Genomic DNA, 20,442 nt, shown 5'->3' on the forward strand with positions numbered 1-20,442 from the left:
CTGAATTAACCAATCAGGAAACCGCTTTGAATAATATGGCGCCTCTTCCGAGGCACTATTAGCCCGAAAACCCTCAAGAAAAGTAAGAAGCTAATAAGAAACACTACAAGTAACGTCTAACATTTTAGCGTTAAACTTTTTCATTAAAATAGTTAAGTAGGGATTCATTTCAGTGTCCTTTTCACGTTATGTTGAAAGAGTTCCGTATGTTAGTCTTTTTAGCCAATTACTGCGAGCCTCCTAAAATCCAACCAATAGGAAAAAAGGAAGAGACATACCCGGAAGTTACGGCTTGTGTGCTGTAACGAACACGGGGCCAGTAGAGTACAAATGCAGAATAAGTGGAATTTTATGGAAGTTCAATTATTTTTAACGATTCGTGTGCTTGGGAAAAAAATGCCAAACTTTGATGTTTGACCTAAACCTGGATTTTTTAAAACTTAAAACCATAAATGTTTTTTTTTTATATCAGTTACTTTTGGTTAATTTGAGCTGCGAAGGTATTATATTTTGCTTCCTAAAGCACTTCCCCTCATCTCTTCCCCTCTCTATATCTAACCAATTATCCAATACCCACAAGCTACCAAAAGAGGGCAGTAGAAGCAAAGCAGAGTCCAGGCTGGCAACCAGCTATTTCTAACATAAATTCGGCTGAAGATGATCACTAGTATTAAAATTGCATTCATAGCATGTGAAACATGGTTTCTTTAACATATCAACAGAGGTAAACGACCCCGGCACTCGCTTGCAATGTAGCTTTATCAGTCATAAAAGATGCTGCTGAAACTGAAAAGACCAGCAATAATTTGTGGAGTTCAAATACAATCTCACATCCATATTTAGCTCTATATAATGAGAGATGATGATTCCACTCTGGCTTGTTGTTTTTGTTTGATTCAATTAAATCAGCTTCCTTGCAGCTATTGTTTACTCTGTGTGCAAGAACACATTGCCTGCGGCTGTCTGCCTACTGTATCAGCCTGTCTGTTTGAGATTATCTCTCCCTGCCTCTGAGATTCTGTTTTCCTCTCTGCTGTCTCTCTCTCCATGTGGTTTCCTCCTGCTGAGCAAGACAGCTTGCCTCTCCTCGTGTCTGTGATTTTTCCATCTCTTGTGTTCTAATCTTTCCTCCTGTACAGTTGAGGCGCCCGGCTCGGCCAGGAGGGTAACAGAAATTACATTTTTGTTCGAGATGTCGGGTGGATCGTGAACGAGGGCTTGTTAGAAGAAGTACCTGAATCGGGTCTTGGGGTGGAAAGCGAGGAATGTGTAGCTAACGGGAGAAAGTGGAGTTATTGGTTCTCTCAGAGATGTGACAAGTGAAGGTTCAAAAAACCTGCAGAAGAAAAAAAAATCTTAAAAGGAATCTTTGCTTGTTAGAACCACATGGATGTTGTGCAAATAGATTTCTTTACTCAAGCTCTTGTGCCAACACAGTCCATATCAGTGTATCAAATGACACACCTCGCTCCTAGATGAGATCTCCAACAATATATTGATCTTGTTCCCACGGAATGAGCCTGAGCATGAGCACGTCTTACAAAAAGCTTGATCTGATAATGGAATAGAGTCAAAATGAAGCTAGCGGACCTCCTTGTTATATTGTTTTTTAGTCTGTGTTTTCGCAGAATAACTCAAAAAGTCATGAACAGAAAAATTTCAGGTAGTGTTGATGATGGGCAAAGCAAGAGCTCATTCCATTTTGGTGATGTTCCAGATTCTGGAGGGATTTTGACCTTTGATCTTCCAAATATTAAAGCCAAGGGGCTACAATCGCCAAGCAACCTGTTAGGTATTCTCTCTCTCTCTCTCTCTCTCTCTCTCTCTCTCTCTCTCACACACACACACACACACACACACACACACACACACACACGCATACTATGGGTGTTAAGTCACAATTTGTGGGAAAATGCAATCTATGAGTGCTTATACTAGTTTTTAATAGTAGTTTTACTCATTGAAAAAGCAACAAATGGATGCAGGAGGGGCATACGGGACAGAACAGGCTCGAAACATTGCTTATACTGTATTATTTTTACATTCCCCTTATAGCATATCCAAAGGATATCAGGCTGTGGAAATCATCTAAAGGACTCAGATGCTTCTCACCTGATGTCATAAAATCGACTGCGTGCAGGTTTCCAGCTTCATCTCTGTGACTGATTTAAATCAACACGCAGGGTTCTGTAAGTTGCTTTTAATGACACACTCATGGTGCCTTTAGAATCACCTCACAGCCCAGAGATTGGATCATGAACTCAGCCCTGGAGGAGAACCACAAGCATGGCGGGAAGATGTGGAGGCCTGGGATAATACTGATGGCTGCGGTGATAGGGGAGGGGGTGCATTGTAGTTCAATGACCTCATCCAGTCCCCCGCCCCTGGAGGAAAGTGAGATCATGGATGTCGTAAAGAGAAGGAGCGTTTGCTGGCTTTCCACGTTCTGAGATGGCCTTAGTCAGCGTGTGGCACACAATTCAATTTCCCCCAGCCTGGATCTAAATGGCATCATTTGCGAGAGAGTGAAACCCCCAGAAAGGGAGAGAGAGAAAAAACAGTACGTAAAAAGGAATGAAATGCTGACTTTCCTCCAGTGGGTTTGTCATTTTGTTTTTTTAAGACTGTTTTTCTGTCCTCTTTACTTCACTACATCAGTGGCGGGTGCTAACTTCCCTCAGACCCTTTCTGTAGTTACATTTACTTTCAGAGAAGCAGCAAATTTATTCGCGACATATGCAACAATCCTAAAATAAGTGAGGAATCGGTGCTGTTGGATTAATAAATAATGCACATCGTTGCGCTCCTGTTCTTTTTTGATGCCACCCCCCAGTCTCCGCTCTTTCATTTGTTTTCCCTGTGCAATTGTTGGAATTTTCGAGGGTATCTGCGTTTGCAGCCCGTCTGATGTGCAGATATTCCAGTGAATGAACGCTCAGCTGCCTGCGAAAGGGAACTGGGGGGTATTCCTCTGGGGGGTGAAGCGCCTCCCCTTTAATCGCTCGGCTGAGTTTGTCTCGGAGCTGGAGTCTCTCACTTCACTCGCACGCTCGCAGTCACAGGAACGCGACGCGTCCTCCTGAGCTCCTGTTTAGATCCAGAAAAAGCGGCGCTGATTTCTTTCTCCTGCGCTCCTTTATGAAGGAAAAAGCGCGCAGTGGATGGACGTGTCAGCTCTGCGCGCTGCTATTTTCCTCATCGCCATGGAGAAACGCCAAATAAATGATTCAAAGTGGCTGAAGGACTGAACGAGGTTGGTGAGTGTGCGTGTCTTCGGCGCACGGACAGTGGTGTTGGTGGCCGTCTTTGTTTGGAAGTCATTTCAGAGTTCTGTACAAGTGGGCGATCAACCCGGACTGTGTGGTTATGTGGCTGTTTGGCTACTCCATAAGGAAAATGCGTGTTAAATATAGATAATATGCTTAATTTTTGCGCAACTGTGAATGGTTCGTTGTACTCAGTGCCAGCAGGTTGCTGTGGAACTGAGTTGCTGGGGTGTGAGATGTAATTGGAACCTTTGAGCAAAGTCCATGTGCCAGGCCATATCACTCTGTGCTCAAAACAGAGTGCATAAATGCTGGTGAAGTTGTTTCACCTTTGCTGACTGTAAAGAAAGTTGTCCAGAGGGGGGAAAAGAAAAGCAACTTTGTAATTTTAACAGTGGCTTGAGGAATTTGAAACTGTTGTTTTTTTCAGTCAATCCATTTCTGTCCACAGTTGGCTCCTTCTCACACATCATCTGGTTGGAGATCAAAGGTGCCATGGCCAAGTGGCTGAAGGACTACCTGAGCTTCGGCAGCAGGAAGGTGCCACCACAGCCGCCCACACCAGACTACACAGAGAGTGAGATCCTCAAAGCCTACAGGCTCCAGCGGGATCTAGATTTTGAGGATCCTTATGACAATTCTGAGAACAGGTCCAGGGGTGAGTCTGGGGCCTCAGACCCTGCCACGCCTGTGTACGGGTCTCCCATGAAGTCCTCTGGTGTGGACATGAAGTCGCCCAAACACAGACTGATCAAAGTGGACTCCCAGGAACTGGGTCGCACCAAGATCCTCCTCAGCGCCATCTCTTTAGAAGACCACCCCGAGCCTGTAAGCGTCTCATTTCCCTCACATGTGTCTGTAGGCATCCCAAACAAAGAGCAGGTGATGACAAACGTTCTTTACAGCAGTCATGTTTAATAAAAAGGAAGGAGAAAAAAAAGGAGGGAAGGCGGTTAAGTGGTGGAGGGACAGATACACCATTCCACTTTGCTCTCTGCTTATTTCTTTCAAGATTTATTGAACAGGCTCCATCAGAGTGTGACTAGTTGCATGTGTCATCACAAATATGCACCGTTAGCATAAATCATATAGTTGTAAATCCCCCGGGCCACATAAATTCCCATCTTGGATAGAAGACAATATTGATGGTTTGAGTGGCTCATTGAGTTGGAGAGGGTCACAGTCCCTCGAGTTTATGTCCCTACATAAATAATAAATAGGGTTTGGTTTTGCAAGCTGAGAGAGAGACCCCATGCACGTGTATTTCGGAGGCCATAAGGAATGTGGTGATGTGCCACGAGCCGCTGAGAAGCATAACTTATATTTTTGTGCTGTATGTGTTAGCAATGCTACAGCACTCTGCCGTTGTCACCTATGGTGTTAAAAGGAACATGTGAAAGCAGCGGGAAATGTCGGGAGAGCACCTGGGGAAGAGCCAGAGGTTTAACAAGGAGCTGGTCTTTACATTAAATCAGCTCACATGTGCTGAGTAAGGTGAGAGGCATTGCTGGGCTTTCATCACGCCAGTGAAATCCATGACTCCACTCGTGGAAAACGCTACAAGTGCGATAGAGCTGAAGTGGATTGAAGTAACAGTCTTAACTGGGGTCGATCGGCGCCCCTGTCTCCTCCGCTCGACTCCTGCTCTCGTTTATTTCCCAGGGTCTGTGGGAACTCCTGCACGCTAATTAACATAGCAGATTCCTGTGCGTCGATATGTGACCTTTTCCGGAATCAAACAGGGATTATGTTGAGCAAAAATTTGGGAAGGAAAGGGAAACTCTGGCAAAGAGGGATGGAGAGGGAGAGTTTTCCAAAGGTGTATGTCAGAGAGAGACAAAGAGACCGTATGGCTGCAACTGTAGCTGTGCCAGATGACCATTGTTTTCCACCTGTGCTTGCATGATGGGATAAATGCTCCCCAGCAACCAACCGTCTGAGAAAAACTGCTTAAAACACACATTAAATAAATCAAAGAGTGTATGTAGTCTAACCACAAAAAATAATCTGCCATTCATCAGATTCATGTTATGGTATTTTAATGATCCATATGTTGGGTTCTGATGAACTAATTTCTTTTAAATTCTCATTTTTGTGTATTTTGTCCTGCAGATATTGCCTTCTGCTCCACTGGCTGGTGACACAGATTACTCGGACCCCTTCGATGCACGTTTGGATCACAGACCAGAAGCCGATTTCGGACCAGTTCCCTGTGAGAACAATAGCTACATGGAACCATATGAGGCCCAGAGGGTCATTACAGGTTGGTGGGATCAATTTTAAAGGCCCATTTTTCTGCTTTTGCAGAATGATTTTACATTTCTTTATTTTCCTTGGACTTGATCAATAATTCTGATTCCAGCAGCAGATCTTTCAGAATTAATAGCCCATTTGTTAGTCGTCAGCTCAACAGTAGAATGTGGAACGTGTCCAGTCTTCTGTGTTGTCAGTACATCACAGTCGGCTCTCAGCCGTACAGAACGCCTCTGAGACGATGTCTGTTCAGTATCTCCTCTCCCTCCCTCCTCGTGCCTCTCTCCCACATCCTCTAGCTCGCATCTATCGTTTTCCATTTGTCTTTCCTCCTGTAACATCTCTGTCTGGCCCTTTCACCCGCTCTCTCTTGTCTGTCCCAGCCATTTAGTGTGAAAACCTCCCCCTCCATTTCTCCATTTCTCTATCTCACTTCATCTTGAGGGCTCTCTGTTCCCCCGGGGGGAGTCTGACTGTCTCTCTGATCTGTCCTCTAGAACCATTTTGTGTCCTCCTCTCATTCTATTGTGACTCGGGCTGCCTTTCGATGGCCAAAAAATGGTATTTGTGTTGTGGGGTTTGGAGCGAATCTATTCCACAGATCAGCTGAGAGACCTTAAAGAAAATCTTTTTGTGCCACAGCGGGGTGAAAGCTGCTGGAGAGATTACATCTGATTTGAAGCTGTGATTACAGGCAGTTTTGTCAGTGCTCATTTAGTGGCATTGAATTGCGCTTGTCAGTCTCCCTGCTTTTGTCTGCACTTGTCAGCTGTTCAGTGAAGAAAAAAAAACAAAAAAAAAACAGCAGAGTGGTTTAGGGATGAGAATCGTAATTGTCTCACACAAAGACACAAAGAAAAAACACTCTTAATTTAAGGCAGATATTTTTTCCTTTCTGTGTGGAGCAGTCCTCACCATTGCTATTCCCCTCAGTCTTCTATATTTTGCCTTTCTGTCATATTCCCACCCCCTACCTTTTGTTTTCTACCATCATGTTTTCTGTGTCTTTCTCATTTGACTTCCCACATGTCAGGTTGTTTTTTTTTACCTTTCCACCTCTACCTTTTATCTCCTTCATCTCCATGCTGTTGCTGACACTGTCGGTTCCCAGCGCAGGTAGAGCAGTGCACGTCCCCACCATCTTTCCGTCTCAATGACTTAACATCAAGCAGTGACAGACCCCTGCCTCCCCTCACCTCCCTCCCTCCCTCCCTCCACTTGTTTCCTCTCTGCTTCCTTTTCCACATTCACCTCCCGCACATCGCGCTCTCGCATCTCGCATTCCTCATAACCTTAGGCCCCTTCCCCAGGGCCTCCGTTTGGTCACCATGGTGACTGAAAGGTTGTTCAAAAGCAGCATCTTGTTGTGTGAAGGTTAAAGTTTTCCACCAGAGAATCCTTCCACTTAGTGGCTTTTCTGGTGTGTGGTCTGCTGCTGGCTATGTGCATAAAAGATGCTGACTCCTTTGTTTTTCCTCCTATTTTTCCCCCCTCACATCCCACCTGTTCCTTTCAAAGGAACATATTTTTGAGGTCAGTGTATCAAAGCGCCTGAATTTCCACTGCAGGCAGAAATCAGATTTTTTTCCCCTCTGCTTGCATCAATAATCATAAATCCTTTTATTTCCTGATGACACGTAACGGTTGCAGGTGCTGATAACTATTGGAACCCACTGAGACTGTGATGAGAATCTTCACGGGCAATGTTGGCGCTGTTGCATGCTGCATCAGTTTGCTGCTGGGATTCAGAATGGACATGGGGAGGGGGGCTGTGATTGTCAACAATGTCGCCACTCGGCATCCAGCTCGGGGCCCCGTTAAGCCCCATATATGAGATTTTGAGCCCGCGGCAGGCTGTGCAAACACCATTTGTCTCTCTATTTTAATTCCAGTCATGTTGGGCATTTCACTTTATTTTGCTGTGCTGAATTAGGTCCATGCGATGAGGAAACTAATTGCTATTAACATTGCTTGTTATTTCAAAGCATATTAAAAATCCAAGTGGAAAAGCGTCCAAGCATGAACCCGTTATGTATGTTGCATTCAAAGAGCTGCAGCGTGGATCAGGAGGAAGAGCCCGGGCTGAGGTGCAGCTCTACGACACCCCGTACGAGGATGAGCGAGGCCAGCGTCTGGGCCTGGTGTACGGGGATGTGCACGAGGACGGAAAGGAGAGCAGCAAGCTGCCGCAGGACGACGAGAGACCGGCTGACGAGTACGACCAACCCTGGGAATGGAAAAAGGATCACATCTCCAAAGCTTTTGCAGGTAACGGCAATTACAATTACAACTCGCAGGAAGACTTCAAGCAACATCCATGGATTTGTGGTTCACTCAAACCAAAACCAAAGCTCTCAGAGCTTCCCTTTTTAAAGATGGCTCACAAAATATATTTTTCTTATTAAGAAAAGACTAGATCAGACAAGATCATCCAGTAGAATAATTTTCAAAGGTCAGAGCCCTCACAGGAGAACAGCGAGTACCCTGCTGCTGATACAGCAATGTGAAATACTCAGTGAGCTGACCTTTAATGTGGTGTCGGATCCCCATGTATCCTTTTTTTACATGAAAAGTGGTGTAACCTTCAGTCACCTCACATGACACACAGTCTCTCTCATTTCATGGCAATGTTTTGTCTCAATTGTATATGTCGTCTACAGCGATTATCAGATGTTTACTCCTGTTTGTCATGGGTGTTTTTTTTATGTTGAAGAACCAAAGAGGGTAATCTAAGAGGTGCATAGAGGAGAAAGGCAACAGATCTAGACTGATTAGCTCATTTCAGAGTGGATCAGTGTGCTGCATGAAGGGTCAGCTTGAATTAATTGAGCTGGATCTGAAAGTCACAAGGTCAAGGTGATTGGATAATAAATCAGCGCTCCCGCCCCGCTCTCTTATTTCCTGTCCTCCCCGCCTCCCCCTTTTCTCCTCTTTTAATTAAATGCCTACACGTGCACAGCTTATCCAGTCTTAATAAGAGAAGTCCTGGTCAGGCAATGAGAAATAACCACTGCACCATGTTGATCACTTAAATTGCAAAGCTGCATTAAGGCCGCGTAACTTATTAGAAAGTGGCGATGATTTCTAAAGAACAAAGAGAAATGTATAGATCGACATCACTTCTCACCTACTTCACCACCCATTCCTATTTTTGTCATTTTCTTTTCCATTTGGGCATCTTGCAGAGCAGCGTTTCATCCCGTCAGTGGAGCAAACCACTCATGCAGCACGAGTTGTTATAAGTTGGCGTGTTGATTATTTGAGCAGACCAAAGCACCAAAGTATAAACACACAAACAGTATTTTCCATTCTCACCTTCAATCCACACTCCCAGACCTACTGATTGACTTGGGGAGGGGAGGGACGGCGAGGAGGAGGAAGAGGAGCAGGAGGAGGATGGGGCAGAAATAAAAGAGGACGATTGCTTGATAGCAAGAGATGGGCAGAGAAGGCGAAAAGGACTTCCAAGGATATGGCGGCAGCTGAGTGGTTGTTTGAGGGCTCAGGGCTTCTGAGGGGAGGGACATGCAGAAGATTAATGGTCGGGGACCATGGCGGCGAGGTGAGGGGACGGAAGAGGAGGTGGAGTCACGGCCACTGTGGCGGGCTGCAATCACTCATTTGCTCACACCCCTGGAACAGGCAGTAGTGGCGACAGGGCTGTCTCCGCAGCCCTGCCTCCCCGAAGGCTTGACACGCTCGCTCAGATAACACGCTACAGGGGGCAACACGGGCATCGCAATCATCACGAACACTAGCACATGTGCACATGTGGATTCTGCAGCTCTGATCTTCAGGTGCCTAATTCAAGGTGGAGAGGAGGTTGAGCTCATGGTGGCCCAAACAAGTGTGTGTGTGTGTGTGTGTGTGTGTGTGCACGCGAGTGAGTGTTAGTGTTGCATATTGTATGTGGATTTGCATGCATTACGTTCATGCAAGTGCTGATGAGCCAAATCCTCCTGATTAGGATTTTGCACAGCTCCATAGTTAAACGTAGTCCCCGAGGTTAATAATGCATATTCCAACTATTTTTTTGAATAACATAAAAACTAATCTTGCCTCCTGAACTTTTAATTTATTTTTCCATTGAATACGGAATGAATGAACCTGCCGCTGCCTGAGGGTTCACACATGCTAAACCTCCTCTCATTCCAGTGCGTTTTAATTACAGCCTTAGAACACTGTCACCACTCAACATCATCCTGCACAAATTATTGCAGTCGTTAATTCCTGGACTTCCGAATGCAACCCAGCAGTGAGATATTATTCCTGCGGCTATGCTCCAATTAGTGAGCTAATCAACGGCACAAACTTATTACCTCTTTGATGACCACGCCTGATGTTGAAGGTGATGGACATGAATGTGCAGGACTGATAGAGACCTGCAGGGAGGGGAGAGGGTTAATGGATTGCCACCCCAATTATTTTTTATTGTTATTATTATTTCAGTAAGTAATTATCCACCGCTTGTTCCAGTGCAGCCGCTTTATTGGGTAACATAAATGTCTAAGGTGTAAAATCCAAAGAAAAGAGAGTCCTTTCCTTCATGTTCTGCTCTGGTCAAATATTCCTTTTATTTAACAGTAAATCCTTATCATATCATCCTTTGCTTTATCCACATTTGGGTGTATTTACATACTGTGGGAAAAAAGTGCCTTTTCAATCATAGATGAGTTTACTTGATCCAGAGATGATACAATTAGGACATTCTCACAGGGAAATGAGAAATCCCTCATCAACGCACCTACAGCATGCTAAAATATGTATTTGTTTCATAGGCTTTTTTCATGCAGTGTTATCCTGGACACCTTTATCTTGATGTGAAATGTGTTCAAATGCCTGGAAAGCTTGCAGATATCTGGACAGATGGCCGACTCATCTCACACCTCGCATGGATTTGTACTCAGATGGGGCAGACCATGGTTTCCAGGATACTTCGCTGTGTCTGTTTGTGAATGATGAAAATCTGTGTGTGTGTGTGTGGGGGGGGGGGGGGGTGAGGTGAAGAGAGAATCAGTAAATTACATTTCCATTTCTGGTGTCATGCTGGGTATAAGTGGGCCCTGGGGCCATCTGACCAGCCTCTTCATCAATTTACTGCCGGGCTGGAAGGACTCTTGTTGCTCTCTTTCTCCCTCACAGATTTGCTTTTTGTCACATTTCTCGCTTCTTTTCTTCCGCTCGTTTGCGGCTTTTCCTCCAGCTTTGGAGTGAACCCTCGGTGATGTTAATGAAAAGCCAAGTCCTTTGTGATTCTCTCCACCAGCACTGGTGATGATAAAAGTGCAGCAGGGTGGAGCAATATGGGATATAATTCCCCACTTCACTGAAAGACAGGTGAATGATGGAGAAGACTGAAATATGGTGAAAAGAAGCGTGAATGAATACAAGGATGATAATCCCATTTTAAAGATTATAATTAAAATGAACCTACCTCTTTTCGGTGCAATAAGGTTGCTAATTATTTGTCCCCATGGGGCCCTTTTTGCTGATCAAAAGACCTTATAGAGGGCAGCTGAGATGTGAAGGATGTTTGAGAAGCAGACGTCTTAATAGACCTGATGAAGCTGCTCTCGTTTCTTTGTCTACCGCCTCCATTACAAGAACAAAATGAGCAGCTGGTGCTTATGGAAAGTCAGTTATCCATCACTTGCGTCAAACACGGTAAGGAAACAATCCCGGCACCTCCCTCCACTTTAGGTAATTTTGATAATTGTTAGCAGTTAGCCGTATCAGCCGGCACATGCTGGTTTGATGACAGATTACTGGATCTCTGTTGCCTGCTCCATCACTGGGGTTAAAATTAAGGTCAGAATGGATGAAAAACATGTTGCTTTGTTTTAAACACAAATGTACATACTGGGAATCTGACATGAATTCTGCATCAGTAATCCATTAAAGTGTGCGATTGTCTTTTATGGAAGAACAAAACTGGCCACTAATAGCATTCCATGTTTGACAGAGCCACTGGATCCCCTTAGAAGTCGATAGGAGCCAGATGTTGGTGCTGGATTTAATACTTACACTTGACTCACGCACAAAAATGAGAATTTATACAGATACAAAATCATGCAAAGGTTCATTCTGCGGCATCGTGTGAACCCCCGAGTTAAACTGCATTACACTTCCTGAGAGTGTGTCAGACATGTCTAAAGATTGAATCCGCTTTAATCCCCACTGATCTCTGCTTGGTGAAGGCACACGTGTGTGTTTGCATGTCTACAAATGGGAAGAAAGGAAATCATTATAGATGAAGCAAAACATTTTACTTCTTAAAAATGGTTGATCATCCAAACCTGGATATTGAGGAATCAAGACAAATTCCCGATTTGTGCCACAGCTGCATGAGCTTATCTGTCACTCATTCCCTCTCTCTATGTCTCTTTATGTCTCTCCACCAGTGATTGAGTGGAGCAGGTGTGTACGTACGTGTGTGTGTGTATACGTGGGTCATTTAGTCCTCAGCTTTTGCAGGCATGTCTCTCATCGAAGGGTGCCGGGCCACACTTCAACCCGGGCTTGAGCGGAGTTGTGCCCCGTACCAGATGGGGGACCATTGTGCTGCACCACGCATCAATAATTCAGAGAGCCGGAGAAAGTGGCGAAGTGTGTCTGCCTGCTCAATAATTAACAAAGGCAGGAGAGAGGCATGTATGTACAGCCCGGGTCTCACTCCAAACGCCCATTCAAATGGCCTTTGATGTCGCCGGCCTGGGGGGGGCTTTGGATTTGTCGACTCATTAAGACATCACCCTCTTTTCCTTTTATTTGTTTTGTAATCGGCTTTGTCTGCAAGCGGGGACCGAATGTGCGGCGCTAACCTGGAAAATTGCATAATGCATGTGTGTAAAGCTGCAGTTAAGACTTTTAGCGTGGATGGCGGCGTGCCACGGGAGATAATGAGCTATTTCAGGCCTCCCTCACAGTGCACCTTCTGTTGCTGTAGGTAGGACCCTGAATGTAGCATTATTCTATGAGCTCCCACCAGCACAATATGGGGTAAAGCCCCGTTTTGCCTTCATCGCTGCGTCTAGCTCATTTCTTCAACTGGATTTGTTCAGATGACCATAAATAATGCAGCTCTTGACTTGTCGTGTCTTTTCAGTTCCATCTTCATGGCTTTTTTCACTCTGATCTCACATGATGGATGACTCCATAACTGCAGGGTCTCAAACAATATTTTTCACCAGTGTGATGAAGCAAGTTGAGAGAGATTAAATTGCCTCCCCCTGTCAGGCAGGGGGTGTATTAAATTTCATCATGACATCACATATGCTTGTGTACACATCCTGTCGGCTACTCTCAGGAGAACCTCCATCTCTCGCGCCTCCACGTTCCCTCGCAGTAAAATATCACACCTGATTTCTGCTCTTAATCATCGCTGCATCTCTTTCACGCATTCCTTCCTTTAACTTTGTTCCAACCCATCTGCTGTTTTCTCACTCTATCCCTCCCCCTTTTCTCACCCTCCTACCATATCCAGTAGGGAGGGAGTTATCCGGGCATACCCCGGTGGTTCAACAACCCCAGTCGGAGAGCAAGGTGACCTCCCACCCTGACCCCCCCCTTCCCTCTTCCCTCCACCCTGTTATCCTTTATCAGCACCAGCGTGCACATGCAGTCACCCTGACCTTTTTCACCCAAGCTGTTGTCCCACATCTGCTCCGGTTCCCCTTCTAATTTTCCTCGTGGCCTCATCTGCACCACCAGCAACTGGTGCACTTGGAGCTCTTTGTTAACACACAATCCCTCAGAGGTTTTTTTTAAAGAAATGTCATGCTAAATTTATACTACATTTTCTTAATCTACACTAATCTTGCCATGTGTTTTTATTGGATGGCTTCAGATTCTTTTCTGTGGGTGTTTGCCACTTTTTGTTAGGATTTGCTATCTACCCCTCGCACCAGTGGTTTTTGTTGGTAGAGGGGGAGAACGTGTGCGTCTTCACATTTACAAACAAGGAAATGATCGTGCTGACAGATGAGGCCATTATGGTGTAGAAAATTCCAACTCTCAGGTCAGTCCTGCAGTTCTTCGCTCTGATGGAGGAAAATGCAAATTCAATGGTTGAATGTTGGGGAGGGAATAACACAAAGAGGTAAATAACCCTCTAGCTTGTGCACGCGGTCAACTCCGGGGTGCAATAAGTGTGGTAAACATCAAGTAATAGGCAGGAGAGAAAGAAAAATGCAACAGGCAGACATAGAAAATGCCAATATTACTTCTTCTGTCGGTCCTCGTGGTGTCATAAAATACGTAATTGTGCTGACAAAGATAATCTGGCTATCTGTCAGTGAGGCTCATTCTGCCCTCCTTTTCAACCCATCCACACATGGGTCCTGTGCTACGTGCTACTTTTAGCAATATCCGAGTGTCTTGTGTTTACCTTAGTCTGGCTGTGAGGTTCAATCATGTTTTGAACATTGGTTCATTTAAACACAACGAGGTTTTTTTTTGTCCAACAGTACAGTTTGACGGTGCAGAATGGGACCGTTCCTCTTCCCCCACTGAGCGGTTGCGTCCTCCCGGACCGAGGTCAAGCCCGCTGGCGGGAGGTGGGATGAAGTTCCGAATGCCACAGGACGGCCAGATGATGGGGGAAAGAGTGGATCCTGCTCTGCCTCTGGAGAAGCAGGTGTATGTATGCAAGCTTATGGAGTTATTTTAACCCAGTGTGCCACATTTGAATGTGAGCTTTAATGATGCACACAATATGAATCATGCATTGTCTTAAACAAGTGATTTTGATTTGCTCTCAGCCTCTGAAGTGTGTTTGTGTTCTGCTCCGTGTGTCAGATGGTACCACGGTTCCTTGTCTCGTTCAGAGGCGGAGTCTCTGCTAACGCTGTGTAAAGAGTGTAGCTACCTGGTGAGGACCAGCCAGACCAACCACTCCGAATACTCCTTGTCTCTACGGTAAGATGTATTCACATTCACAGTTACACATAGAGTGAGGCAAACAAATGCACCCTTGCTAAATAAATCAGTACACATTTTTACAATTTAATTGCAACCCCCCCCCACACACACACACACGGTTAGTCTGAGAAGTGCGTGTGAAGCCATCTGAGTTACCTCTCTCATATCGCAGTCTCCACACCTCTCCATCTGCCTCCCCCTCCTCTCAAGATCATCGCTGCCCTCATTCCTCTCCCGATACTCATTTGCAGGGTACAATACTGCTTATCTGGTCAAATCTCTCCCTTGTAATTAGTGCCATGATCCATCGTCTTGGCCTCACATCGCTTTCTCATCATCCCTCATTCTTCACCCTACCCTTGCCTTAGTGAGTGCCCCCCCCTCGCTGACCCCAATGGGCTCTCTAAGTGGTAATCAGGCAGGTAGAGCACACTTCAGTGCACACATCATCTTCCCCGTAATCGCTAATGAATATGTATTACCTTCCATGGGAAGGGGGGGTGGTGCTGGAGGGGTGCAGGGGTGTCACTGTGTTGCGCCGACATAGGAACAATCTCATGCATTACTCATTTAAATGAGCAGAGCGGGCTTGACACTCACTGTCGCGCACACATGTACAGAGGCAGCATTGCAAGGTCGCCACCGGCGCTTCCCCAAATGTGGGCCGGCCCTCCTATTGACATTATTTTAGTTGTTTAGACGTTGGAACTGTCCTTCAATAATCACCTTCAGAGTCTGAATGGGATCAAGCATGAACAATTGCCACAGTCGTGCACGCGCACACAGACACACAAACCACCTGAAGAGCCTTCCCCAGGAGCAGCTTTCCCACAGGACTGTTTTTCTGGCTGTATTCATGTGAACTCGTGTGAAGCGACGTGAGACAAACTGCGATTCACAGCAAAGTTGCCATTTCATGGCATGTCTCATGTGGCGTTTGACCTACCAACAGACATGACAGGTAGTTTCAAGCCTGACCTAGAAAAAGGAGCTAAATTGAGAGTGTCAAAGGACATGCCTGCAACTGAAAAGGTTCCGATGAGGGTTGTGTAGTTCCTCTGGCAGGAAAGCGCTCGTTGTTGGTAGTTGTAACTTATACAACACATCCTTTACATTAGTATTCCACACACAGCAGCCGTTAATATCATGACGTTGGGCAGCGAATGACATTGTCCCACCATATATGGATGAGGCTGTTGTGACTAATTTGCTGGTTATTCTGAGATTTTGAGTCATTCCATGTTACAGTGGAAGGACACATTCTTTGATAGCTACATTCTGTCTGGATTAGATCCATTTTAACCACCACGTTACGATAACGCAGTCTCACAGACAATTGGTTGTTAAAATGGGACAAAAATAAGGCATCGCTCCAAGTGTACATCATACCAAAGAGTTGGAGCATGCATATTTATACAAGAGACGCACAATGTCACATGGGAGACAAACAAACAGGATTAGATGAAAGCACATTTGTTAACGCTGGCGGGTTGAAGTAGCAGTTCTCAGGAGGCCAGTGGGATGATCAGAAACTGTCTGTTGTTTGGCTGTCACAGTTTTTGTTCAGTTGCACCACTCTTCAAATTTTTATTTAGTTTACTTGAGCAATGACAGTTATAAAATGACTGGATCCAGCCCCCTTCTTTCCCTCTGCTTCTATAATTAGACATACTCTGTCATGGGCTGGCTCGCTTAAAGGGGAAGTCATGTCACGGCTTACAGGGAGCGATACCGACGCAGAGTTCCAGCTCAGACACGTTGACGGTTTAGCATTCTCCCCTCACATTCTCCTTTGAGTTGTCATTTCTTCTATTAGCCCACGCACTGAGCCATTATAATGTCCCTTTATTCCTAAGTTGTCACATGCTGTTAAGGCTTTGTTACTCTAATGGCCGCAAAGGGCAGAAAAATGAGGAAATTTCAAATCCAAGCTGTCATTTCTGACATCTCATGTATGTGAGGAAAAAAGTTTGAATGTTAAGTGTGCACCACATTTGATCACACTTTTTCTAAACTTTTCAGCAAAAACAGTTTTACACATTGCAGCACTGAGGCATTTTAAATGCCTCCCAGAGTACGATCTTGCTGCTATTTCAGTATTTTTAATAAGGAGAACAATCAGAGAAATGAGCTGATAACAGTCATTAATCCTGTCTGTTATGGGGCTGATTTCTCCCAGAATACCGAGTGTTCTTGAAGCACACACAGTGATTATTCTATCAGTTATCTGCTAATTGCGGCTAGCTGCATTTCTCTCCCTTGGACATCTGATCCTGTGCTGTCCCCACTCAGAGCCTGTATCACAACATGTCTGTCAGCGTGTATCTGCCTGTCTCCTTCATCTCTCAGAGCAATCCTCTTGTGTTTTCCCTCGCAGGAGCTGCCAGGGCTTCATGCACATGAAGTTGACTCAGTGTAAAGACGGGAAGTACGTGCTGGGACAGAACAGCCCTCCCTTTGACACCATCCCAGAGGTCATCCATTTCTACACCACACATAAACTCCCGGTCCGAGGTGCAGAACACCTGTCCCTGCTCTTCCCAGTGCTGGTGCAGACACTCTGACTTCCCTCCACGGTCTGCCTGGACCTGCAGGAGTTATTTCCGATGGACACGTGGACCAGAATGTCCAGTGCTAGTGTTCTTGTCAAACTGGATACTTTTAATTCCTCACCCCACAGGCTAAAGCTAACAGCCTCCACTGCTGCTGTGCCAAATGTCTGGAACATTCAGGATCTCCATTATAATGGCAGATCCATACACCAACCATGATGTAATTTCTGCCACTCTTTTCCAAATCAAAGGCCCGGGACAGCTGGGGTCCTTTTTCCTTATACACTTTATTCCACAGCTGAATGAAATCCAGCAGATCTCGGAGGAACGTGTGTATTCTCTTCTGAATGTACTCAGATTGCAGTAGATTTAGTTTAGAGGTTTTGTTGTCCCACATAAAATAAAAAAAACATCCGACTGAACGATGTAGATGAAAACCTCATATCATATTTTTCTGATTTTTCATATTTGTACCTGTAAATGTTGGGAAATGCACGTTTTCCATAAAGAAAGCTATTTTCTGAGATAAAAGGTTTCTACCTTTTGTACACAACCCAACATTTAATCCTCTGCCCGGACATCCTGTGGCGCCGTGCCGATGGACTTTAAGGATCTGGCTGGGAATTGTTAGCCACAGTTGTGTTTTGTTGGTACTCGTGTGGACTTTTCTGACCTGCACCTCGTTATCTCGTCCAGTTGAGAGACCTGTAGGGTTTGTGAAACCCGTCACTGTCGTCTTTTCATGGACATGAAGTAAAACATGGATGCTGAGCTGGATCCTCATTCTTTTTTCAGCTTGTCGTCAGTCAGTAGATTGTTAGGTGAAGGCTGGTGTTTTAGTTCAGGTAGCAGGCAGTTTTCTGAATGGCCTCTTCAGCATTGTCTGCTTGATTGTTTCTTGAATTCTTGCCTCTTTTGTTTGAAAATCGGTAAGACGCAGTTGGAAAAGGGTTCTTCTGCCAGTGTACAACCGGTGCCAATGGATGAAAGGCAGGTTTATTCTGATTTCAAATAATAGATGATAAAAATGACTTACAATCTACTGATTTGCAACCCAGAAGAGAATGGGGAAAATAAGACAGAAGGGGCTTGGCAACGTGGCCAGTGCATTTGCTTCCGTTCATCCATTAACAGCCGTGCCAGGAGGGAGAGGGTGAGGTGTGGTTGGGGAGGGGGCGAGGCGAGGCGAGGCGGCTCTCATTATTTGGGCAGCTCTGCAGTGAAAAGCGCTGGGATTGCTTTCATTACCGAGCCAAAATGAAATAGCAGAGGCTGATTACCCATGTGACGGGGAGAGGAGACGAGCTGGATCCCTCTCTGATGGGAGGGAGGGGAAGCGGAGTGGGGAGAAGGGTGTCTGGCGCTACTTCCCTGACAAGACTCCAAGCAAGTGTGTGTGTGTGTGTGTGTGTTTGTGTGTGTGTGTTTGAATGTTAGAGAGACTATGGCTCTCTAGTTCCATTTTTTCAACAAGGCTCCCCAGGGAGGGGTATGAATAATAATGACAGCCTGAAAATTACAGCTTGTAGGAATCAAAGAAATATTCATGCATCGCTACATAAATTTTACCTTCCCCTTCCTTTCCCCCCGTAAATAAAGCCCATTCAAAGAAGCTAGTCCCGACTTATTTTTAAGGGCACGTTTGTGTAGGCTACAAACGAATGGTGTCGCCGTAGCAACATTACCTCCTCGGCTCTTGTGCGTGCGTGTGCGCAGCTGTCACGTCTGAATCCCATTGTGCCCCGTGTCTGATTTGTGGAGAGGACAGCGATTATGGCGGCGCCTGCAGCTGTTAATCCTTCAGGCAGGCCGGGAGGAGCAAACACCTGTGATCAGCGGCGAGCCAGGGAACACATCAGGAAAACATCCAGAGCGTGCACACGCGAAGAGCTCTGTCAGGCGGGCAAACGCGCCTGTCTGCCGCCTTGACACGTCGGGGCGTTTGGAGCACGGATGTGAACCAGCGACAGCTGAAGTCAGGTTGGCCTCTAAAGTTTCAGGGTGGCTGTGACACTGTCACGACACCAAACCAGCGTTAAAATGGCAGGGAAATATTCCAGTTTATTAACTATTAAATCTAAGTATGAAATGATAATGTCTGTGCTCGGAAATGTGAATAAATAAATCTGGAAAACAGTCTGAGAGGAGCAACAGCTAGAGGCATGTTTCAGATCAAGATAATATGGAAGAATATCCACACAACACACACGGGGCGACTGGCTGAGTCTTCCCGACAACTGACATCAAAACACACTGTAAAAACCGTGCGTGGCCACGTTAAGAACTTGCTACACTGTGCACTTCTTCAACATCATTCAAACATCCTACCATTATTCAGTCTTCTGGAGCGATTAGGTGCGTGTGATCGTGTAAACAGCATAATCTGATTAGATGATTATGAGAAATCGGATCACACACAGAGATTACTCCAGTAGTCGTAGTCATGATGTGAAGGCAGGGGAAAAAACAGAGCAAACATGCCATATAGAAGCAGAATGTCTGCTCATCCTCTCTTCCCCATTCACCTGCACTGTGATTGGGTCAGGTCATATAACGAGAATCTGATTACACCCAGCGATTCGATTTTTATGCTCATTTAAGATATATACCGTCTCAGTGTGGGAAGTGTCTAACTCATTATATGAGCCCTATAAAGCCATTTAATGCCCAATTTAATTCACTTAAGAGTCATTTTTAATGACCTAATTGATTATTTACCTGCAGTTGATCTCTCAGGATAATATCTGCTGTCAGGGACGCCACACTGAGCTGCTCAAAAGCAGCGGCGGGGCAATGAGGGACGGGACGCTGCTGTTCGGCCAGACTTGTTAATCCCTGCAGCCGTGGCAGGCAGGCGAGGAGGAGATGGATCGGAGGTCAGTGGGAGCAGGTGGGTGTGTGGTCAGGCCGTGCCAGAGAGCTGCACTCAGAGGAAGTTTGGAGCGAAGGCAGCTGCTCTGTGTGTGTGTGTGTGTGTGTGGGTGGGTGTGTGTGTGTGTGTGTGTGTTTGATCTGCTCCTGCCATCTCTCTGTTATTACATGGTGGTGTTTAAATTGCTTTTCTCAATTGTTTTCCCATTTTTTTCAGAAACGTATGCAAAAAATCTCTTGAACTTTATATCAAACGTGAACAATCAGAAAGAAAGTGTCACTTGATGCAGAGGTTCAATTGGGAATACTCCAGTTTTCCTACTAGAACTGTTCTCAGAGCAGGGTCAGCTTCCCTCTCATGCTCTCACTATCATGTTCTGTTACACTTTGATCTGTTTTGCTTTGTTCTTTCTGCGGTCGCCATCATAGCAGCATGGATGTAATCCTCCGACTTACTCCGATTTATAAATGTGTGTTATAACAGAGAAGTTTCTGCTGTTCATTTAAAAGGTATTAAAACAGTTGTTCATCTTATTCTCTACAGGCTGAATCTGTAATACCAAAAACATCATCTTGAGACT

The 20,442-nt window shown here is 45.4% G+C and overlaps 1 protein-coding gene across 3 annotated transcripts; it reads left to right on the forward strand.

Moving 5' to 3' along the window:
* Positions 1-2,068: 2,068 nt before the first annotated feature.
* On the forward strand, positions 2,069-18,606 carry shdb (Src homology 2 domain containing transforming protein D, b). Of its 3 annotated transcripts, none has more exons than XM_057038030.1 (7): positions 2,069-2,189; positions 3,718-4,094; positions 5,379-5,529; positions 7,569-7,787; positions 13,985-14,156; positions 14,316-14,435; positions 16,816-18,606. In XM_057038030.1, the coding sequence occupies exons 2-7, from the start codon at positions 3,762-3,764 to the stop codon at positions 17,000-17,002; spliced, it is 1,182 nt and encodes a 393-aa protein (XP_056894010.1). In that variant the 5' UTR covers positions 2,069-2,189; positions 3,718-3,761; the 3' UTR covers positions 17,003-18,606. The 3 variants fall into 3 exon arrangements, with proteins under 3 accessions (XP_056894010.1, XP_056894009.1, XP_056894008.1); XM_057038029.1 differs by lacking the exon at positions 2,069-2,189 and adding an exon at positions 3,008-3,257; XM_057038028.1 differs by lacking the exon at positions 2,069-2,189 and adding an exon at positions 3,010-3,253.
* The last annotated feature ends 1,836 nt before the right edge of the window (positions 18,607-20,442 follow it).

The sequence above is a fragment of the Takifugu flavidus genome, chromosome 7 (assembly GCF_003711565.1).
Source record: "Takifugu flavidus isolate HTHZ2018 chromosome 7, ASM371156v2, whole genome shotgun sequence".
Taxonomy (NCBI): domain Eukaryota; kingdom Metazoa; phylum Chordata; class Actinopteri; order Tetraodontiformes; family Tetraodontidae; genus Takifugu; species Takifugu flavidus.

Excerpts from the sequence above, each read along its gene's own strand:
- shdb (XM_057038030.1), top strand. The coding sequence starts at position 3,762 with ATGGCCAAGTGGCTGAAGGACTACCTGAGCTTCGGCAGCAGGAAGGTG. Across the intron at positions 7,788-13,984 it reads CATCTCCAAAGCTTTTGCAG|TACAGTTTGACGGTGCAGAA; the intron begins GTAACGGCAATT and ends TTTGTCCAACAG. Across the intron at positions 14,157-14,315 it reads CTGCCTCTGGAGAAGCAGGT|ATGGTACCACGGTTCCTTGT; the intron begins GTATGTATGCAA and ends TCCGTGTGTCAG.